Here is a 21,119-nt window from a genome sequence, read left to right as displayed (position 1 = left end):
AATTTTTTTTAAAAAAAAAATCGTGAAGCCGGCAAACCGTTTACCGACTTCACTTAAAATCATATTTTTTAAAAAAATTTGCGAAACAGGGGCGATGCCCCTGTTTCACGCCTGCGGCGCCGCTGCGTGGACTGCGCCCTCCGGCGGCCACGACGGCCAGTCAGAGGCCGTCCGGCGGCCCGCCGGCTCCTTCCCCTCCCTCTTTTTTTTCCTTTCTCTTTCTCTCTCTCTATTTCTCTTCTTTTCTTCCGATTTGGATCGTTGGTTCGGTCGGTATGAAACCATACCGAACCGTACCGCCGGCCAACCGAAACCGCCAACGGTACCGGTTCAGCATACCTTGATACCATGAATGAAGATTGCTCATGGTCTTTGATAGAAGGGATAAATTTGCTATATTACTTGATGATGCCCAAATATGTTACAGGATGCCTCCTTATATACATAAGAGGCAAACCAAGTCTGGCAAGTGCCAACCTATGCCTACTCATATACAACTTATATACAACCCATGTACATCTCACCCAAATCTTACTTAGAAAGAAAAGCTAGCTAGATGTATCTTGACACCCATGTACAACTTAGCCAAATCTTACTGAAGAAGAAAGCTAGCTAGGAGTATCTTGACAACTAATACACAGCTGTCTAACATTCCCTTGCAAGCTGAGCATCCGATGGACGGATGTGAAGATTGGTGCAAAGAGTATGAAAGCGCGATGTAGATAGTGGTTTAGTGAAGATATCAGCCAATTGCTTGTCAAAGAAAATATGAAATACAGACAGCTCGCCACACTGTAATTTCTCCTGAAGAAAATGATGATCAAGTTCAACGTGTTTAGTGCGAGCATGGAGAACAGGGTTGGCGACAAGGTAGGTTGCACTGAGGTTGTCACAATATAACTGGATTGGAGATGACAAGAAGCATCTCAAATCATGAAGAAGACGACGGATCCAAACTGTTTCAGCAAGTGCCAAAGCCATGGTACGATATTCGACCTTAAAACTGGATCGTTTCTTAGCAGACCAAGAAAGGAGATTGGGCCCGAGAAAGAGGCAAAATCCAGTAATGGAATGCCAAGTATCAGGACACCTAGCCCAATCGGCATCTAAATAAGCAATAAGCGATGGATTTTGACACTAAGAGAAATGTAATCCATAGCTGAGTGTACCGCAAACGTAACAGAGGATCCGCTTCACAGTCTGAAGATGTGGTTCATATGGTGCATAAAGAACTGAGCTATCAGATTCACAGCATAAGATAAGTCAGCCGGGTGAAGGTAAGGTACTGTAAGACCCCAACAATTTGACGACATTCATACGGGTCTAAGAGAGGCTGTCCTTCATCAATGGATAGATATGTGCTACAAGGGAGTGGTGTGCTGACAAATTTGCAATCCTTCGTACCATGGCGAGAAAGTAACTCCATAGCATACTAGCTTCATGAGAGATGAAGACCTGAGGAACTAGACTTAACCTCAATTCCTAAGTAGTGAAGTGACCCAAGGTCCTTCATAGCAAACTCAGATTGAAAAGTAGCAATGAAAGAGTCCAAAAGAGGGCCAGAACTGCCTGTGACTATAATATCATCCACATACAAAAGCAGTATTAAGGTGCCATGAGTACTGAAATGAACAAACAGAGATGCATCTGCAGCACTAGAATGAAAGCCAAGCTCAGCAAAAAATAAGGTAAACCTCTGAAACCAGGCATGAGGAGCCTCCTTGAGACCATATAAGGCTTTCTTGAGCCTACAAAGGTAATGCAGAGTAACAGCATCAAAAAATCCTGGAGGCTGTCTCATATAGACCTCCTCCTGAAGAACGCCATGAAGGCATTCTTGACATCAAGTTGCCAAAGGGGCCAACCTTGTGATAATGCCGCAGAGAAAACTATACAAACAGTAGTGGCCTTAACAATAGGAGAGAAGGTTTCCTCAAAGTCAATACCTTGTTGTTGCTTATATCCTTGTGCCACAAGGCGAGCTTTATGGTGCTTAAGTGAACCATCAGCATGAGTTTTGACTTTATAAACCTATTTGCATCCAATAACATTAGCATGGGATGGAGGAACAAGATCCTAGGTATAGTTTGATATCAAAGCATCATATTCTTCCTATATAGCAGTGACCCAACCAGGGTGCTGAGAAGCCTCCTTGAACGTTGATGGTTCCTACGAAAAATCAGAACTAGAAGATACAAGCAATGCAAAGGGGTCAGTCTAAGAAGAGGACTGATGTCTAAGAATCATATGGTGCGAGCATTGTAGAATAGGATGAGGTTGTCTAGGAGGTTTAGGGTTAGCAGCAACATTGGATTGGGTAGAATTTACCTGGGGGGTGTGGGAACCAAGGTAGTTCAAGAGTCCATACCTGAGTTCGTTGATATACAATCCGAACTAGTAGCCGATCCACACGACTACCAACAGTAACCTCTACAGAACTGTTAGTATCCACAGTAGGAACTGGAGAACAAGTAGCAACAGCACTGGGTGAATCTAGGGCAAGACCAGATGCAGATGCAGTGATGTCGTCATTGATATCAAACTGTGACATGTGAAATATCAGCTCAGAAATGGATTGGGCAGTAGGGGCATCTAAATCATGTTGTGGATGTGACACAAACAAGTTCAGTTTATTTAAATCACCGGTAGTAGGCATGTCATATGATTGCTTTGAAAAGGACTGTAAACAAGTGTAGGGAAATACAGACTCAACAAACATTAACATGACGAGAAATGAGAACTTTACCAAAGGGAGGATATAAACAGCGAAATCCCTTGTGATGCTCAGAAAGGCCAAGAAAAACACAAGGCAGAGACCGTGGATGGAGCTTACGCGATGCAATATCCTAAATGCTCGGATAACAAAGACACCCAAAAACTCTGATAACATTCACATCAGGAGAATATCCATGTAATTTTTGATAAACTGTGGAGCCATTCAAAACAGTCAATGATGGAGTGTGATTTAAAAGAAATACAGCATAGTGTAGGGCTTCAACCCAAAACCGCACTGGCATGGCAGATTGAAATAACAGAGTGCGAATAGCATTTGCTATGTGTTTATTTTTGTGCTCAGCAATGCCATTGTGCTGAGGTGTATAGGGACACGATAATCGATGAAAAATACCATTGGCACTCAGAAAATCAGTAAAAGCCTTATTAACAAACTCTTTTTCCCCATCAAAATGAAAGTAACAAATATTTGCTTTGTAAATATTTTTTAACATGGCATGAAATTCCACAAATTTATCACAAACTTCATGTTTAAATCTAAGAGTATATACCCAAACATATCGAGAAAAATCATCAACAAACAACACATAATACCGATATCCAAAGGGAGAAAAAATGGGTGATTGCCAAACATCAGAGTGAATTTGCTCAAATGGATGAGAAGATTTTGATTGAGAAACATTAAACGGTAATTTGACATGCTTCCAAGATGACAAGCATTACAATTATTGAATTAAACAGACTTAATAGATGCATGTGAAACATTATTAATATCTTTCAAGAAATGAAGCAAGACATCACTACCAGGATGACCTAATCTCCTATGCCAAAGTTCAGGACTCAACTAGACAGCTGCTAATGCTGTCTTATTCCTAAGACCGACAGTGGAAACTTGAGAAGAAATAGGGTAAAGTGACAGCCAAGACTATTGCACCGAAGAAGCTCCTTGTTCTCATATCCTTCACAGAAAAACCAGATGAATCAAATTCCATAGAACTGTTATTATCACGACAAAATTGTCGAACAGAAAACAAATTTTTCTTAATGAAAGGAATGACTAAAATATTATACAAAAGTTAATATGAGGTGTATGTAGCCTAGCTTCACCAACAGCATGAATAGCAATTTGTTCTCCATTTCCCACTGGAATACGATCACTACCGTGATAAGGTTGAGAGTGCAAAAGTATACCTGAAGTGGCAGTCATGTGGTTTGTCGGCCCCTTGCCAGCGAACCACACCTCCTGGTCAGACTCATCCTATGAAATACTCATGGCAGTAAAGGACTGTAGTATATCATAGGATATATAATTATGATTAAAATGCTATCTACACTGAAGTGCTGTATGATTAAATTTATCACATATCTGGCATGTAGGGCCAGATTGCTTCTGAAAAAGGGAAGCGTTAGGAGGAGGTCTGGGAGGTGGTGTGGCTCGGTAGTGTGAATGTTGCTGCTGGTAGTAGTTGGGCTGAACACCATATTGATAGTTAGTCATCTGTCCTGGTCCCTGGCGTCATCCTCCACGATTGCCTCTACCTCCACGAGATTGATCTCCACAGCCACCCTGATTGCTTGGCCGACCACCATCACGTGTAGCCACAAAGGCAGTAGAATGGCCAGTGGGAGGAGCGGAACTGCGAAGAGCACTAAGCGCTGATCCTGCTATTCCTCCTGAAGTAGCAGGCAAAGATCCTCAAGATCAGAAAGATTACCACACGTAGTAACAGTGATAATGAAACTCCTGTACTCAGGAAGACCATGAAGAGCAGCCATCACAAGCTCACGATCTGTCCCATGACTATCAATGGAGCGAAGACTCTAACCAATATCCTTAATTTTTAGGATATAGTCAAAGACAGATATAGTGCCCTTCTTCAAAAGGCAAAGCTCGCACTCCAACTGAAACTCCACAGCAGTGGTCTTGTCACCAAAGTGCTTCTCAATGGCAAGCCAAATGTCCCTAACAGTGTTCTCAGTACCAAAAAGAATGTGTTGAAGCATAGTAGGGGACATGGTGGCAGCAAGCCACAACTGAACAGTGTTGTCCTTCTCCTGCCAGATCTCAAATACCAGATTAGGAAGATGATTTTTTGAATCATCTTCAATAAACGCAGGAGGTGGGAGGCTGGTACCATTCACATGTCCTAACACCTTAAAGGTAGAAAGAACATTAGAAAAGACCTTCTAAAGTAAGTTGTTCTCAGTCAGCTCGATGGTGACAAGACTCTTGATGTTGATGATCGGAAGAGCCATAGTAGTGGAACTAGAAACCATGGTCGGGACAGAACAGCACGGCTCAGGGCGAGTATAGCGTGGCGACATAGCAGGGATCCAGGGCGTGAGCCCTACTGCTCTGATACCATGATAGAAGAGATAAATTTGCTATATTACTTGATGCCCAAATATGTTACAGAATGCCTCCTTATATACACAAGAGGTAAATCAAGTCAGGCAAATGCCAACCTACGCCTACTCATATATAACTTATACACAACCCATGTACATCTCACCCAAATCTTACTTAGAAAGGAAAGCTAGCTATGTGCATCTTGACACCCATGTACAGCTCACCCAAATCTTACTAAAGAGGATAGCTAGCTAGGTGTATCTTGATAACTAATACACAGCTGTCTAACAGTCTTGATATAGGTTTGTGCTTGAATTGGTGCGAACCAGTCTTTATCGGGTCAAATTGCTTGGTCCCAAGCAATTTAGCCTAGTAGTACCCATAACAATTTTAAGCCTTAGTTATTGAGGAATAAACGGTTCGACACCCTTTTCTCCCTTTGTTTCAAGGAAAGAGAGGAGAAAGAGAGGGAGAGAGTAGAAGGCTAAGCAAGAGGTCCAATCCAAGTATTTTCCTCTTCCTTTTATGTTTTCCTTCGTTGTTACATCCCATAAATGGGTAGAAATTGAACAAATGAAAAATGAAAAAAGGGGAATACGTGGATCTATTTAGATCTACACAATCATATAACTTTTTGTAATTTTTTGACATTTATTTTTTACTAAATATATATTTATGGATAAAAAATATAAAAAACAAAGGAGATGCTAGATTCCAAAAATTGGTGTCATGCTCGTTGTTTAGCATGCAATCTGTTGTCTTTTCTTGTCTTAGATGTTTGTGAGGGACATCAACACTCAACCTAGAATTGAACAAATGGTATGCATGTTGTATTTCCAATTTTTTAATATAATTATTTTACATTTTCAATGTTATTCTTAGTTAATTTAATAGCGTTACATAGTTACACCATTCTTAAGTCATTTAATACAAAAATTAAAGTATATTATATTTAAACATCAAACATGAACCCACACAATCATATTTCCCACCCAAAGCTAAATAAAGGAAGCTTAAAACCTTGAAAAAAATACAAAAAATATGTTTGTTTGGTGTACCAGTATGGTAGTAAGGTATTGCTACCATGCTGTACTAATTTTCTACGACTATATAGTCTGGTACCGAGATTATAAACCTAGATGGCTAGATCCATACCACCCCAAGCACATATTGGTCCCTAGCTTTGGAATAGACAAAAAGAAAGAACAAAATTTGTCTGCCCTACCTATCTCCATATTTGTCAAAGGAAGGCATGTTTTTACACCATGCAGCAAAACGACCTACTCCCTACACTTGTTTTAACAGAGGCAAGATTCACCAAACTTGGGAAAAAAACATCTTTCAAAGGCGAGAAGGATTTGCTAAGACATGAGGTTCAACCATCTTCAATTAACTGCTCTCTCATCAACATTAGTTTTCAAAAACAAGCCTAGCCAACCTTTTTATCTTCTTCTTCAGCTATTGTTGAGGTTTCTGGACTTCCATTTGGTTAGGGTTCAGAAAGTATTTAGTTGAAAACTTGAAATCTTTCATAAGACTAGAGTTTGATCAACATCATCCAGCAACAATTTCTGCCACCATCAACTCATTGGAAAAGTCCAATTTCACCTTACTAAATAGTCTTTCAACATTTAGATTGAAAGCAACATCTCGATGAAGCCTAGAATGGTATTTCAAAAGAATGCAGCCTAGATTGGTGCTAAAGCCAGCACTTCTTGCTTCAAGACCCTAACAAGTACCTCCTAATCCCATTGCAATGAACTTTAAGGTCTCAGTGATAATTGAAGCACTAATGTCCATGCCCTCTTCCGTCACCTCCATGATGCTCTTGATCTCTCCCTCGACCTCTCTCCCTCCAGATGCTTTTCCAAGAGCTTGTACTTCTATTTATCTGGTTTGAACACTCTACATATTAAAGATTTCTTCTGGTTTCCAGTCTTTTAACCATAAAGGCAATACTAGTACATCCAAACTCCAACATATAAAAAAATATATTCAACCTAACAACTCCATGCAAGCTCATTATATGTTCTTCTGATTTGTCATTCTTAAGGACATAGCACAAACATAATCAAACAATAACCAATAAACCTTTTGAGAGTCAAATGATGCTTAAGCATGGCCTGAATTAAAGTCAAATCAAGCTTAAACTGGGCTAACATAAAATTTGTGCTTAAGACTGAAGCTCGAGCTCAACTCTTATAATGTTAAGCCCAAACTCAAGCTATATATAAAGTCCTATTAGAGAGGTTGTTTTTAATTGATTGATTGCCTGATTATAAATTAATCTTACTTGAGCAAAACATGATCATGCTAGCCAATCCTAAGCTTAGTGAAAACTATTTCAAGCCCATATTGAAGGATCAAGCCTGGATCACTGAGTAAATACTTATTGAGCCAACTATCAAGCTCATCAGCTTTAAACACCATGTTGCATCAACAAGCACATGGAAGATAGCATACAAAGTATTCAAAATTAATCCATCAAATAGACAAAGGCAACTAAGACATGATGCTACTATGTTGACTTGTTGAGAAAGATCACCTGCTTCTTTAGCAACTTCTTCTTCCTTGTTATATCACCACCTTCAAGAAAACAAAAAATATATTAATTCTAGAAGAGAACTTCGAGTTAAATAATTGCTTGTTTTATGCTACATGAGAACTTGCCATAATATATCATTTTTTTCTCCTAGGATCAAATTATATAAAAACTTCAGAAACAAAGATATAGCAATTTTGACTTCCACATATTCAGAATGTTTGTAAGTCTTATTATACACACCATAACATTTTGACAGAACATCTTTCCTGATTGCTGACAAGGATTCACTAGCAATCACCTTTGCACCAATACATGCCTGCCATTGCATCACACATCATTTACATGTTAGTGTAACGTAAAGAAAAATCAAACTGATATGGGGAATAGTTGTTTTTGAAGATACAAAATGTACGTTAAAGATTAAGTGCTGGTGTTGATTGATGCACCAACCAATGGCTTCCTAGCAAGTGCTTATGCTGTGATATGCCATGCCATGCCATACCAACCAAAAAGAAAGAGAGAAGGCTTTGTGGCATGGTATCAAGTAGTACCGAGCGATGTTGATTAGTTAAGCCTTATTGTATTCCCTACGATATTTGGATTATCACGAAGCACATGCATCCACTTGATTCTTTTAAAAGTGTATCCGAGTTACCCAGACAAAAGATATGCAAAGTGGTATTGATTTCCAGATAATAATGTATCAGTTATCAAGACATGTTTCTTTTTCGAATATATCTATCATCAAAGTAGTTTTTGAGTTTGTTATTCCTTAAGATATTGTGTTGGTAAGTAGAGCATAACAGACAAACTTATCTCCACTAAGAATATTTCTTTTAGGATAAGCAAGTTAATTGAACATAAAAAATATAAAGAACTAGTGATAGAGATAAGCATCTAGATTCTAAGTGGACTCTTTCTATAGAAAAAACAAATTTGCATAACTATTTGATAAGTTCTTAGTATGGTAACTTTATAAGGTTGTTGAAAAGAGACACCTCTTTTGAAGACATCTATTAGAGTATACTATTTACATGAATTACTATGGGGTAAATTGCAAAACTAGAAGAGGTACCATGGTTATAGTTAGAAGGATTGTGCATAAAAGTTGGTGAATATGTGCATCTTACAAATAACTAACAATTTTCTGGTTAACATATCTCTAACTATTTCAAACTTTACTTTCTCCAGTTTGTTTAGGTGTTTGTAATCTTTACTGAATCTTTCCATCTATTCATTCAAAATTTCAATCACAAGCAACAGTGTAGGCTCATTAAATTATACATAAAGATTTTAGTGGATACATGATGGAGTCCACAGTTACTGGCAGAGTTCTGGAAAGAGCTGGGGTGCCGCTACACTCCCTAAGCTTCCACATTCCTTCAAATATACTTCCATGTTACCTCAACAATAATAATAAAGCCCTCTTTCTAAAGCTATTTGAGCCTCTCAAAGCTTTCTCCTATCTTAAGGATATAATCAAGGTTTTGAACATCGGTACTGGTGACCATTTCGGTCACTGGCCGGTTTGATATGGTACTGGTTCTGTACCGTACTGACATATGGTACGGCTAGCATGCCGATCGAACCGGCACGCCAAATTTTTTTTTTGCTTTTTTTTTTTGGAAGAGGATGTCCAATCAAGTTTTTATGAATTATTTAATATTTTAAAGTCCAAATTGATATTTAGTGATATTCATTAATATTCGTATCACTCCGATACATCTTTAATCGCATGTAACATGAATCTAAATATGATATTATATTATTTGACATCCTAAATAATCAATACATGGACTAGATATCATTGAAACCCAAAATGCTTAAATCAATTAAAAAATCTAAAAATACTCAATAGATACCGATCATTAGAATCTGATAGACCGTCGATGTCCATAAATAGTAGGATCATTTACATAATCAGGAGGAACATCAGTCCATCCCTCTAGCCATATAGCATTATAATACTCTGTGCTTATTTCATAAGATAAGCGCGCTGGATTATAACTCATCCTCAATCTCTTGCCGAGGTCCTAGCTCTGAGAAGTATCGTCGGACTGATAGCCTGATTGTCAAGGGACGCATCCAAATATACTGGTAGCAAATTTTGATCCATAAGACGCTCCGGACTACACAAGATAGTAACCACTAGAAGACGATGTCTCCGATGCACCATATCCATATCCATATCCATAAGGATCATAGGCTGTCTATGGCTATGGGTAAAAAGATCCAGAATACGAAAATGATTCTGATACATCTATGGATCCTACTCCACGTATGAGGTCATCTGTAGCTACATCATATCTTGAACAACCTTGCGGAGCCCATCATCTGTATAAAATCGTATCGTCACGAACTCTACCAGCTCGTATATCGGATCCCTATCTTGTATAGCATGAATAAACTGAGACTCACCAGTGAATTGAAGACCACCAATCAACTGCATCTTCTGTCCTCCGATCCCTCCATGATCACCAGATCTATAAGTAGCTGAAGAACTATCATCACTGCTCTACCTGATGTCTGAATCTAAATGAACCGAATGCTCTCTCTACTGGGGCTGCAACTGTCTTTTCTTTTTTCCTCTGTGCATAGCAGTTGCTTGCCCTCTCGTCATGCCTTGCTCTAGCTGTCTAGGCTACGAAGGTGGATGCTCAGGCGTATCGACTGGAGGCCTATGTGGAATATTACTACTTGCCCATTGAGAGGCATCCACCCAAGCCTCGCTGCAACAAAATTGATAGAACGTGGAGGCGATCCTGGCTTATCAAGCTCTAGCTCCTATTGCTGACTCACAACCCATCCGATCCACTGATCTTCATCTTCATCACTTGTAGTCGGATCTAAGTACTTCAGCTGAACTTCCTCCTCAATGCATGTGAGCGTCAACCTCAAATTATAGTGCACATACACAAGATCATTGAGATGTTTCTATTTTAGATGGTTCCTCTGCTTGTTATGGATAAAGACAAAGGTCGATCAGTTGCGCTTACATCCACTCGATGAAACCATCTAGGAGAGGATCTTGATGGCAAGATCCTTCAAATTTCATGCAGATCCACCAAAATGCACCCACCATTCAGCTGCAAAATCATTGAAATTTAGCAAAATCAAAAAAAGATTGAATATGTCAATATGATAATAGATTTATTAATATATACCTGGATTCATCTTTGATTTGCTTCTAATTGCTACATTACTTCCAAATGATTTTGTGCCCTCCCTAAATATTTTCATCTATAAAAAAAATTATTTGTTATAATGTCGTACATGTTGAACATACAGCTAAGTTAATAAACATTATTGAACTTAACTTACTTGTTCAAGACACATAGCTGCGATGTCTGAATGGAGCTCCATTGTCTATTATATTTTGTAGGATGGATAAAAGCTCTTCATCCATGCCAATCTCAGTTATGGAGTACTAAAATCTCGAGTTTAAATAATAAGCTGCACAGATTTTCATAATTGATTAAAGTTATTTATACAAATTTTGAAAGAATTTTTGATTTGCTTCTTACCTACTAAATATAACTTCCTACCCATTTGATAGCCGCATCGATGGTCAATGATCCTGATGTACTCATTGGCATGCTGTGGATCTACCACCTTGATTTGTTCTTGTCCTCTCCATCATATAATATAAGAAGCACATCTAGGAATATCGTTCACCAACCATGGCCCGAAGTACTTCATATAAAGGCTTGATAACCACCACTATCTTCTTGGTCCGATGTCAGAATGACTGTCTCGTCACTAAAGCTCTTCACATTGTTCTTCTCAATGCCTGCAATGGCATATCTGTTCTATTGCCACTCAGGATTGACAAACATCTGATGCAAATGTACTTTGTTATCAATCAGGCTATCAAGTGCTATATAATTAGTAGCAAATCGTGTGATATATGGTCTCAATATATCGCTCCCAGCAAGCAGTCGCATCAATGATAGGATCCATGTATGGTTGTAGATGAATCTGGTGATGCTCTATGCTGGCTCCATTACCTTCTGCACTCTATGAATCTTTCCAATATCCATCAACATCAGATCGATACAATGTGCAGCATACGAGATTCAGAAAATATGTGGTCGCTACTCCATCAATATCTCTCCTGTAGCCCTATACTATGGACCATTATCTATGATAATCTGTATAATATTCTGCTCTCCTACCTGATCAACACCTCTATCAATCTGAGGATGTAGCTGGCATCGTACACCTTAGCTGAAGAATCAATAGACTTGTGAAAAAATATTCTTCCATCATAATATATCAAGAAGTTGATAATGCTTCGTCTAGTAGGACTAGTCCAACCATCACACATCACAGTCAACCCATACATAGGCCACTTGCTTTGATATGAGGCAATCCATTTTTCAAAATTCTTTTTATTCTGGTCAAAAAGCTCACCAAAGATATCTCTAGGTCCTGGAGGATCTACATCTAGACTGACAACCTATATAGATGAAATGGCAAAGCGATAATATGGGTTGTCTGCTGTATTTGCTGGGATGTGACTAAAGTAAAATCAAGATCCAATAGCTCACCACATATCCTTTTTACCTTTCTTAAACATAATATCAAATCCTCTATTGCTTAGAATCTCTACTATGAAATGCATGTGGATCCAAATCGTGGATAGTGGCTCCCGTTGGAATCTCTCTAGAGGACTTCTTTCTACTGCCAAATGCTCCCAACATGGATACAAGAAGGCTAGTGCCTCTACTGGCGGGCTCTCTAACTGAGGATGTCCTCTTAAATCGTAGCTCAGACTCTACTGCAATGCTCCCTGAGCCTGATCCACCCTCATAAGCTGATGGTCCAAATCGAGCTCTATGTCTGGCTACCTTATCTAGCTATTACTGATCATCCAAGCTCGTTTGAATAGCAGTCCTGATCTATGCCTGCTCATTATCTGAAACAGATCCTTCCTTCAATTCGTTGGAGTGATAAGGTGGCTCTGCTGCTCAATGGTCCACCTGTCTTCTTCATCAAATTTCTTTCTTTCGCTGTTTTAAAATCAGCAAAGTATTTCTTCATTAAGTGATGGACCTCTTGTAGACACTTATGGTATATGCTACATCTAGATAGCCGCCAGCCAAATGTTGCTTCAACCATATAACTCCTTTCTTGAATTCTATGCTACACTATTTACGTCTCTAATAATGCCAATCTGAGAGCATCTCCCAATGCTCCCAACCAATGTCATATTCTGAATCTTTTCTTTCTTGATGGATTCATTATAAAAAATTGATAAGCACATCACTTTAATAATTAAAAAAAATGATATATTTCATTTATCTAATTTTTTATATTTTTAAAATTATTTATTTGTTTTTATTATTTTTAAAATAAAATATATTAAAAATTAAAAAAATTATGAAAAAATAATTTGATCTTAGATCCATGCAAAATCTTACCATGAATACTACATATAATTTTTTTAAATAGTGGACAAGCATGAAATACTGTATTTTTTTCAAATTTAGGCCTAGACTACAATGCACAAGATGCGTTAAAATGTTGACAAATAAGCACCAAATTAGCTTGCAAGTCCCTCAACAACAATCTGATTTTATAGTTATTTTTAAAATTTATTTTTTAATAATTTTTTATTTCAAAAATATATTTTTAATTTAAAAAATTATATACTTAACAAAAATTAATAATTTTAATATCGTTGTGTAGATCATCCATAGATCTATAACACATTAAAATCATATAAAAAAATTGATATGATTTCCTTTTGTTTTTTTTATTTTTTACAAATTTTTCAAAAAAAAAGACAGAGAGGAAAGAGAGATAGGAAGGAGAAATATACTTGAAAGGACTTTAATCCATGTATTCTTGGAGTCTTCCTACCACTCTCAGTGTTAGGAAGTGAGAAAGGGAGAGAGAGAGATTGAGAAACATAGAAGTCGAAAGACTTCTCTATATCAGAAGATAAAAATGATGTCAAACCAGACAGTTTAGCTCGATAAAGCTCGTACCGTCCGATTTCAGGCTGAACCAAGCAGTTTTTTTTTTATTTTTTTAATTTCTTTTCTTGTCGAGTGCCGAAAACTAGGGCCGAACTGACCCAATTCCACACCGATTCAGCTCGGTATGCCTTGAACCTGGTGGTTCGATCCGATTCTCAAAACCATGGATATAATAGTGACGCTCCTTGATTGAATTTTAGACCTCCACAATCTATTTGTTGCCTCTTATAGTTTTAATGATACGAACTAGAGAGTCCCTCCTCAATAGTCATGCCCAAGGGATACTCTTCATCCCTTGGAGGTATCATCCCTTGATCATCTCCCATGCCCATATATGATCAAAGATGGTAGTCCCATCCTCCAGGATCGTCCATCTGGGAGTGAAGGGACGAGGAGCTCACTCAAGAGGGGCGGGCAAGAAAAGCACGATTAGTGGATGGGAAGACAACACCCCGACCGCATGCAAAGGAGAGCCTGCAACCTTTCCCACAGTCTCAGCTAGTTCTTCCTCAACCTCCTCTTCCTTAACTTCGACGAGAGCTGCTACACCTGCATCGTTTAGAGTCATCCTTGCAAGTTGGCCTCTAGCCTCTGCATAAGATGCTTGAGGTGCCCTGGCCGCCATATCCAAGCCCTCGGTGATGGCACCGGACGGAGCCTCGATTGCAACACCTTGGCTCGCGGTTCCCACCGCATCTAAGGGGATCGCCATAGGGTCAGATACATCCGGCCTTGGCTTGGCAAGTTGTCCTACTGCCTCGGTTCAATCCCTGCACCGACAGATGGAGCCTCTGACGCATCCAGAAGTGGCCCTACATCGAAAAGGTCTCCTTTGGTCTTTGATAGGCTCATCGTGATAGTTCCGATGGGTTGGTCACCGACCCCTACTCCAACTTGAGACATATCCCCAACCATGCTTGAAGAAGGCCCGTTTGGAGAGATCTTGCCAGGAACCTCAGTAGTAGAACCCAATTCTTCCTTTCCTCGACTCGGCCCAACTCCAAGAGTGATCTCTGCATGGCTAGTCTTCCTCTTCTTCTTTGGCAGGTTAGCCAGAAGTTCCTATCTATTGACTCTCATCCTTGTTTAATCAAGAAAACAAGGCATGAAGATGCACGCAAGATAGATCAGTAGAAAAAGAAGAAAAGAGGGAAAATTGAAGACTCAAAAGGATTCATTCATTCCAATGGCTACTCTTAAGTCACAAAGATTGAGATTCTACCACTAAGTTACAAAGAAGGAAAAGAAACTTATCAAGGGTGCGACTTAGTGTCACCACATCTTTGTCCCCTTCCGCATCAGCCGAACCACTGCTTGAGGAGGATGAGGTCAAGACGGGTATACAGCTAAGGTCGATCCCCGAGAAACACATTCCCAACTTCTTGCATTCATCGAAGCCTATAAAGAAGGCTTCCCGACACAACCTCAGCAACTCTTGATGGAAGTGGTCACCCTGTTTGAAGGCCTCCATGCCCTTAGCAATAGGTTCCATGAGGCGATGCTTGATAGGAGCAACTTTCTCCGCTAGCTAAGAATGGGCACCCTTGCTTAAGCCACCTCTTCTCTAGCCTGGCGTTCACTCCTTTCGATCTCAGCCAGCCAGTCTCGTAGACATGCAGCCTCGGTTTCGCTCTTCCAGAGTTGAGTGACCCTTATTTTAAGAGTTCTTGGCTTCTTCCAAAGCAATCTCTACAGCATCAGCCTGGGACTTCTCAGCAGGGAGTTGCTCTCCCAACTACGATATAATGATATGCAACTCTCTTATAGCTTCATCTCGCTCCTCCTTAGCCACCTGGAGAAGGTGGCAAGACTGGCGAACTTCTTCCTCTAAGCGTCAAGCCCGCTGAAGTAGGCTCCACATCTCGAAAGCTCCCTGAAGATCACCATCAGATCAAGTTAGAGGTAGATATGCCAAAGATAGTTAAAGTCAAGGCCTTACCTTGGCGGCAGTGCAAAAGAAGCCTCAAAGATAGTCCTCGAAGGATCACACCAACAGCTTCTCTCTATCAGCCGAAAGCACCAACTCTTCCAACAGCTTTATGTAAGCCTCGACAGCTGGCATTGAACTGCCAGCAAGAGGTTGGAGAGCATCTGGAATAGCAAGAGTGTTCACTCCTACAAACACTCCCGTAGCCTTGAGAGGATCACTCCACGTAGGAACAATGTCTACCGTGATGACCTCTACAGCCTTAGAAGGAGCAGCGTGCTTCTTCTTCGACCATTTCTCTACTTCGCAGCCTCGACTGCAACAGCCTCGGGAGAAGGTGATAGGACAACCCTCCCCTTGTTCTCCTTCTCCCTGGGAGGATCAGTGCTGGTCGGCCCCTTCAACTCCTCCGGACCTACACAAGCATAAAGAAGTCAAAATGTTTGCCTTGCTGCTTCGGGGTTAAACAGATGAACATCTGCACTCACCTCTTAAAATTGGACCTCTAAAGTATAGTTTCCTAAGGAGATCCTCATGCCGAAGATCAAAGTATGGTGGAACTTTAAGCTGCTTCAACTCCTCGACCATTAACCCTTCCACCTCAAACAGCTTCAGAAGATCTAGTAATGCAGATTTCTCTAATGACCCCCACTCGATTGGAAACCTCCATGGGGTCGAAGAGGACATCAAGAAGAATGGACTCTTCCACTCATGAATAAAAGAAGAGCCAGAAGGAAAGTTGGTAATACCTTTCCTAGGGAAGCGTACCACCAACTTTTGCTCCGAGGATGCATCTTCACTTGGAAAAATGATTGGAATATCCTCGCACAGAGAGATATTTCCCGAAGCATAAGAAAGCAAAATAACCCAACTATCATCCACCAAGCATTAGGGACGAGTTGGGTAGGACAGGGCTGATACCACCTCAGCAATTCGGCGAGAATTTCAGAAATCGGAATTTCAAGAATTTTGAGAAGTATACACCAACTATCCTACCACACATCTTTCAGCCACACTTTATTATGAAATGTTTGTTCAGCTTTCCTTGTCAAATAAAAACAACTTGACACAGCGCTTGATAATGAAAAACTAATAACATGCAGCTAAACTTACCAAGGGAGTTTCTGGATCCTTTATTTAAATTAAAAGAACCAAATTAGATTTCTGAATTCATATGCAAATATGAGAATTTGGAAACCAAGCATCCCACCGCTACAATATTACTCAAAACACATTATGAAATGTTTTTGGGACTCTGGTTTCCACTAAAGACTTAATAAAGGCATTAACAGTGAGAGACTTATAAATGTTAATATGGCAGTGTGGAACAAAAACTGCATTGCAAAAAGCATCGTAGATGAGGTATAAAAGAATTTATATAACATCAGTAATCGTCACATGTAGTCAGTTCCATTTTATGACTATAATGACATTCTCAGGAAAAGAAAATGGATCTTACTTGTATGGGTACTTTGAACATCTGTCTCGGAATTAGTTCTTTCAGTTTCTGAGTCAGAGCCCTCCCTACTGCATATGCCTGGAAACATACCATCATAGCACAGTTTGTTGAGACATGAAGATTTAGTAGAAAATAGAGCCACATGTCACTGTACCAACAGAAATGGAGTGCAATATTTTTTATTAGAAAAATAAATCAGAGTAGAACTTAAAAGAATATTTGTAATATCCCCAAGTTTTGTAACATATTATGTATAACTATTTGCATAAGCGAGCTAGATATGTTATTGAATATAACAACCTGTGTGAGCATGTGATTCATTTAGAAGCAAAGAAATTTATGTGGGGTTTTTGCAGGGAATACCTAAGAGACATTAAGGATTAAACAGAAATTGTTTATGAGCCATTAAGTATAAACTGAACAAGTGCAAGGATTAGATTGTGATTCTCTAATAGTGAGTTGCCATCTTGCACTTGTTAATAAATTGCCACCATGTGCTTGTTGAGATCTCCCACCATTCAGGCCAGTTTGGGGCGGTACTAATACCATTGTACAATCATCCAGTAAGTTGATAACAAATAGTTGGGACAAGGCTTGACTATTATGGCTATATTATATATACTATTATAAAGAACTTTTTGATCTCCCATAAAAAATATTAGACTGCACATATGTGTAAGTCTTTAAATACAATGTCTATTATGAACATGAAGCAAATAAGTAAATCACCTTATCCTTGTGGACGATTGTTGCTAATGGTTCAACAGGCTCACCATTGATATGGATGTCAAGCTTCACCAATTCACTTTCCCTGTAACTGTCCATTGAACAAAAGTTGAAATTAGTCACACAGAAACTCTCCAGGCAGGTCCAATATATAAACAAAATCAGTTGATAAACTTCAGTTCATTCTCTACTTTTAGCAGAAATAAAAGCATTCATATTTTCACAATCTATCAACTACTGTGATTGGTGAAATGTTTTGCAAAACACTATGCTTATCATCAAAAACTTCCCACAGAAAAATGTTAAACATCATAACATCATTAGTGCAGTTTGGACCAAAGACATAAAATGACTGCTACAAAGACCATTATATAATATGCTAATAAGGAACACAATACTATTGCTTAATCTCCCATTCTAATGGCAAACAAAAGTAACAAATGAGATAGCATGAAGAGATTAACAAGAAAATATGAATATGTAGATTCCTAAGAATCAAACATTGTGAACCATGGTTCGCCGAAGCAGGCCAAACCACCTAGTTCAGCCTGTACTGAGCCGAACCAACACGGAATCGGATCGGTTCAGCCTTTATTTTTGGAACTGGGTCCGAACCAATATGAACCGGCCCAAACCAAGTGGTTTGATACGGTACTCGGTTCAACCAAATTCGAGACTTTAAATATGGGAATAAGGAAAAGAAGTCTTCCGAGACTTCTATTCCTCTTCTTCGAAAAGAAAAAAAACCTCCCCCCTTCTCCATAGTAAAAAAGAAAAGCTCTTCTCTCCCACCGCCTTTTCTCCCCAACCCCACTTTTTTTTTGGAATTTTAAAATTTGTAGAAATTGGAAAAACAATGGGAGATTATGCCAAAATTTTTTATTTTCACATTATTTTATTATATATTGTAGATCTATGAATGATCTACACAATGATACTAAAATCATTAATTTTCGTTAAATATATAATTTTTAAATTAAAAATATATTTTTAAAATAAAAAATTATTAAAAAATAAAAATCAAAAAATAACGGTAAAATTAACATATTATTTAGGGCCGTACAAGCTATTTTTAAAATAATTTAGTGTCCGTTTATCAAAATTTTCACACATCATGCACATTGTAGCCTAAGCCTAAATTTGAATGAAATTAAAAAATAAGTAATATTTCATGCATATCCGCTGCCTTAGCAAAATATATGTAGCATTTATAGTAGGATTCTACATGGATCTAAAGTCAAATTAATTTTTTATAATTTTTAAATTTTATAATATTTTTAATTTAAAAAATATAAAATATAAAATTAATTCATAAAAATAGAAAAAAGATTAGGACGACAAAATCTTACTATTTTTATAATTATTGAACTGATGTGCTTGTTCAACCTTCAAGAATGGATCCATCGAGTAAGAAGGATCTACAGCGTGATATTGGTTGGGCCACGGGCACCATTGAAAATGCAACTGATACAATAATTCAAAAAAGAATGGATAACTAAGTTGAAGCAATACTTGACTGGCAGTATACCAATGTAGCTATGCACAAAAAGTACCCATAAGAGGTCCATCAACTGATGAAGAAGCACTTCGCTAATTTCAAAGCTGCAAAGGAGAGGACTTCGAAGAATAAGATAGAGATAAACCGTCAAGCCATGGAGCCACTTCCCGAACACTGTAGGGAGTCAAAGGAAGCATCCACTCCAGATGATGAGGTAGATCCAAGCTGCCATTCGGACAAGCTTGCATATTCAGTGGTAACTTGAGGTGGCAAGCATAGGGCTCAATTTGGACCGTCAACTTATGAGTTAGGGTTAGGCTCTACCAACACTACAGCACAGTCAAAGTTTAGGAGGGCCTTAGAGAGCCCGTCAGTAGAGCCACGAGCTGTATTGCATCAATGTTGAGAACCTTTGGCAACAAAAAAAAATCCTCAAAAGAGATTCCACCAAGAGCCACTATCCATGACTTGGATCCACATGCCTTTCTCAACAAGGATTCCAAACAACAAAAGATTAATAATCTGCTGAAGATGGACAAGAAGAAGGATATGTGACGAGCTACTGAATCATGATTTCATTTCATCCACAACTCAACATATGTGGCAAGCAACACATATTATCGCTCTCACTGCATCCATACAGACTACCGATCCAAATATAGATCCTCTAAGACAGAAGGACATCTGTGGTGAGCTTCTTAACAACAATGAGTTACAGAAATGATTGCATCATATCAAAATAAGTTTCTGATGTATAGACCGACAGTGATGTGTCATCTTGAATTGGTCCTATCAGATAGAGCATAATCAACTTCCTAACATATTGTGATGGAAAAATATTTTTTTCAAAAATCCATTGATGCTTTAGATCAGATCCATGATGCCATGTACATCCTCAAATTGATGGAGGAGGTGATCGATCAAGTAGGAGAGCAAGCAAAATATCGTGTAGATTATCACCAATAATTAGCCACAGTATAAACCGCAAGGGAGATACTGATAGAGCAGTCCCATATGCTGCACATTATATCAACCTTATATGGATGGATATTGGGAAGGTTAGTATGGTGCAGAAAATAGTAGACAGCATAAACTATTATTAAATTCATCTACAACCAAACATGGGTCTTATCATTGACGCGGAGGTATACAAGGGGACAGATATTGAGACCAGATGTCACATGGTTCATTATAAATTATATAGTACTTGATAGTCTTGGTGATAAAAAAGTACATCTATGTCAAATATTTGTCAATCTCAAATGACAAGAGAATAGATATGCTAGGACAGGCATTGAGAAAGCAATATGGAGAACTTAGTGATAAGATCGACATTCTGGTAGCAAATCGAGAAGATAGTGAAGGTTATCAAGCCTTTATATGAGGTGTTTTCAACCGCAGATAGTGAAAGATATCCCTAGATGGACTTCTTATATCATATGATAAAAGAGCAAAGGATCAAATCAGGCAGATTCGAAACATGTCCATAAGCACATCCAAATCATTAAGCTACAGTAGGATTATCAGATCAGTAGGAACTTGCATCTAGTTGGTAAGTAGTAAATCAAGAATACTCTGAAAATTTGACGGCTCTTGTATTCGTACAAATATACTTAAGCAATTCTAAAATTTATCTGCAACTTATTATCTGAACCCAAGGTTCCACTACTTCAAACCTGAGATGGGCATGGATGAGGAATTTCTGACCGTCCTACAAAATATGATACACAAGATAGAGTCCAATCCAAAAATCATGCCTATGGCCTAGAACAAGTTAGGTTGATTGGTTTTTATTAACTTAGCTGTATCTTCAACTAGTAACATATTATAACAAATATATTTTTTTGCAAATAAAAATATTTAGGGAGGGTACTGAAATCTTTGGAGACAATGCAGC

At 38.6% G+C, this 21,119-nt stretch overlaps 1 protein-coding gene and 1 long non-coding RNA gene across 12 annotated transcripts in view; both read right to left on the bottom strand.

The window, feature by feature from the left end:
- The window catches only part of LOC105032953 (translation factor GUF1 homolog, chloroplastic), a 178,792-nt gene that overhangs the window by 7,506 nt on the left and 150,167 nt on the right, over positions 1 to 21,119 (bottom strand). For all 8 annotated transcript variants that reach the window (XM_010907558.4, XM_073253777.1, XM_029261168.2 and 5 more), the window contains 4 exons: positions 17,728 to 17,815; positions 16,999 to 17,076; positions 7,869 to 7,944; positions 7,629 to 7,669 (listed from right to left, as the gene is read on the bottom strand). In XM_010907558.4, the coding sequence (XP_010905860.1) occupies positions 7,629 to 7,669; positions 7,869 to 7,944; positions 16,999 to 17,076; positions 17,728 to 17,815 (283 nt within the window). The remainder of the gene's footprint in view (positions 1 to 7,628; positions 7,670 to 7,868; positions 7,945 to 16,998; positions 17,077 to 17,727; positions 17,816 to 21,119) is intronic.
- Positions 9,272 to 16,992, bottom strand: LOC109504950 (uncharacterized). Of its 4 annotated transcripts, XR_012139669.1 has the most exons (5): positions 16,028 to 16,992; positions 15,552 to 15,954; positions 10,950 to 15,485; positions 10,793 to 10,868; positions 9,272 to 10,714 (listed from the first exon to the last, which is right to left on the bottom strand). It is a non-coding gene; the product is annotated as an uncharacterized lncRNA (long non-coding RNA). The 4 variants fall into 4 exon arrangements; XR_012139668.1 differs by having other exon boundaries at positions 10,793 to 15,485; XR_012139667.1 differs by having other exon boundaries at positions 9,272 to 10,868.

The sequence above is a fragment of the Elaeis guineensis genome, chromosome 3 (assembly GCF_000442705.2).
Source record: "Elaeis guineensis isolate ETL-2024a chromosome 3, EG11, whole genome shotgun sequence".
NCBI classification, from domain to species: Eukaryota; Viridiplantae; Streptophyta; class Magnoliopsida; order Arecales; family Arecaceae; genus Elaeis; species Elaeis guineensis.
This window is presented reverse-complemented; position numbering and strand designations above follow the sequence as displayed.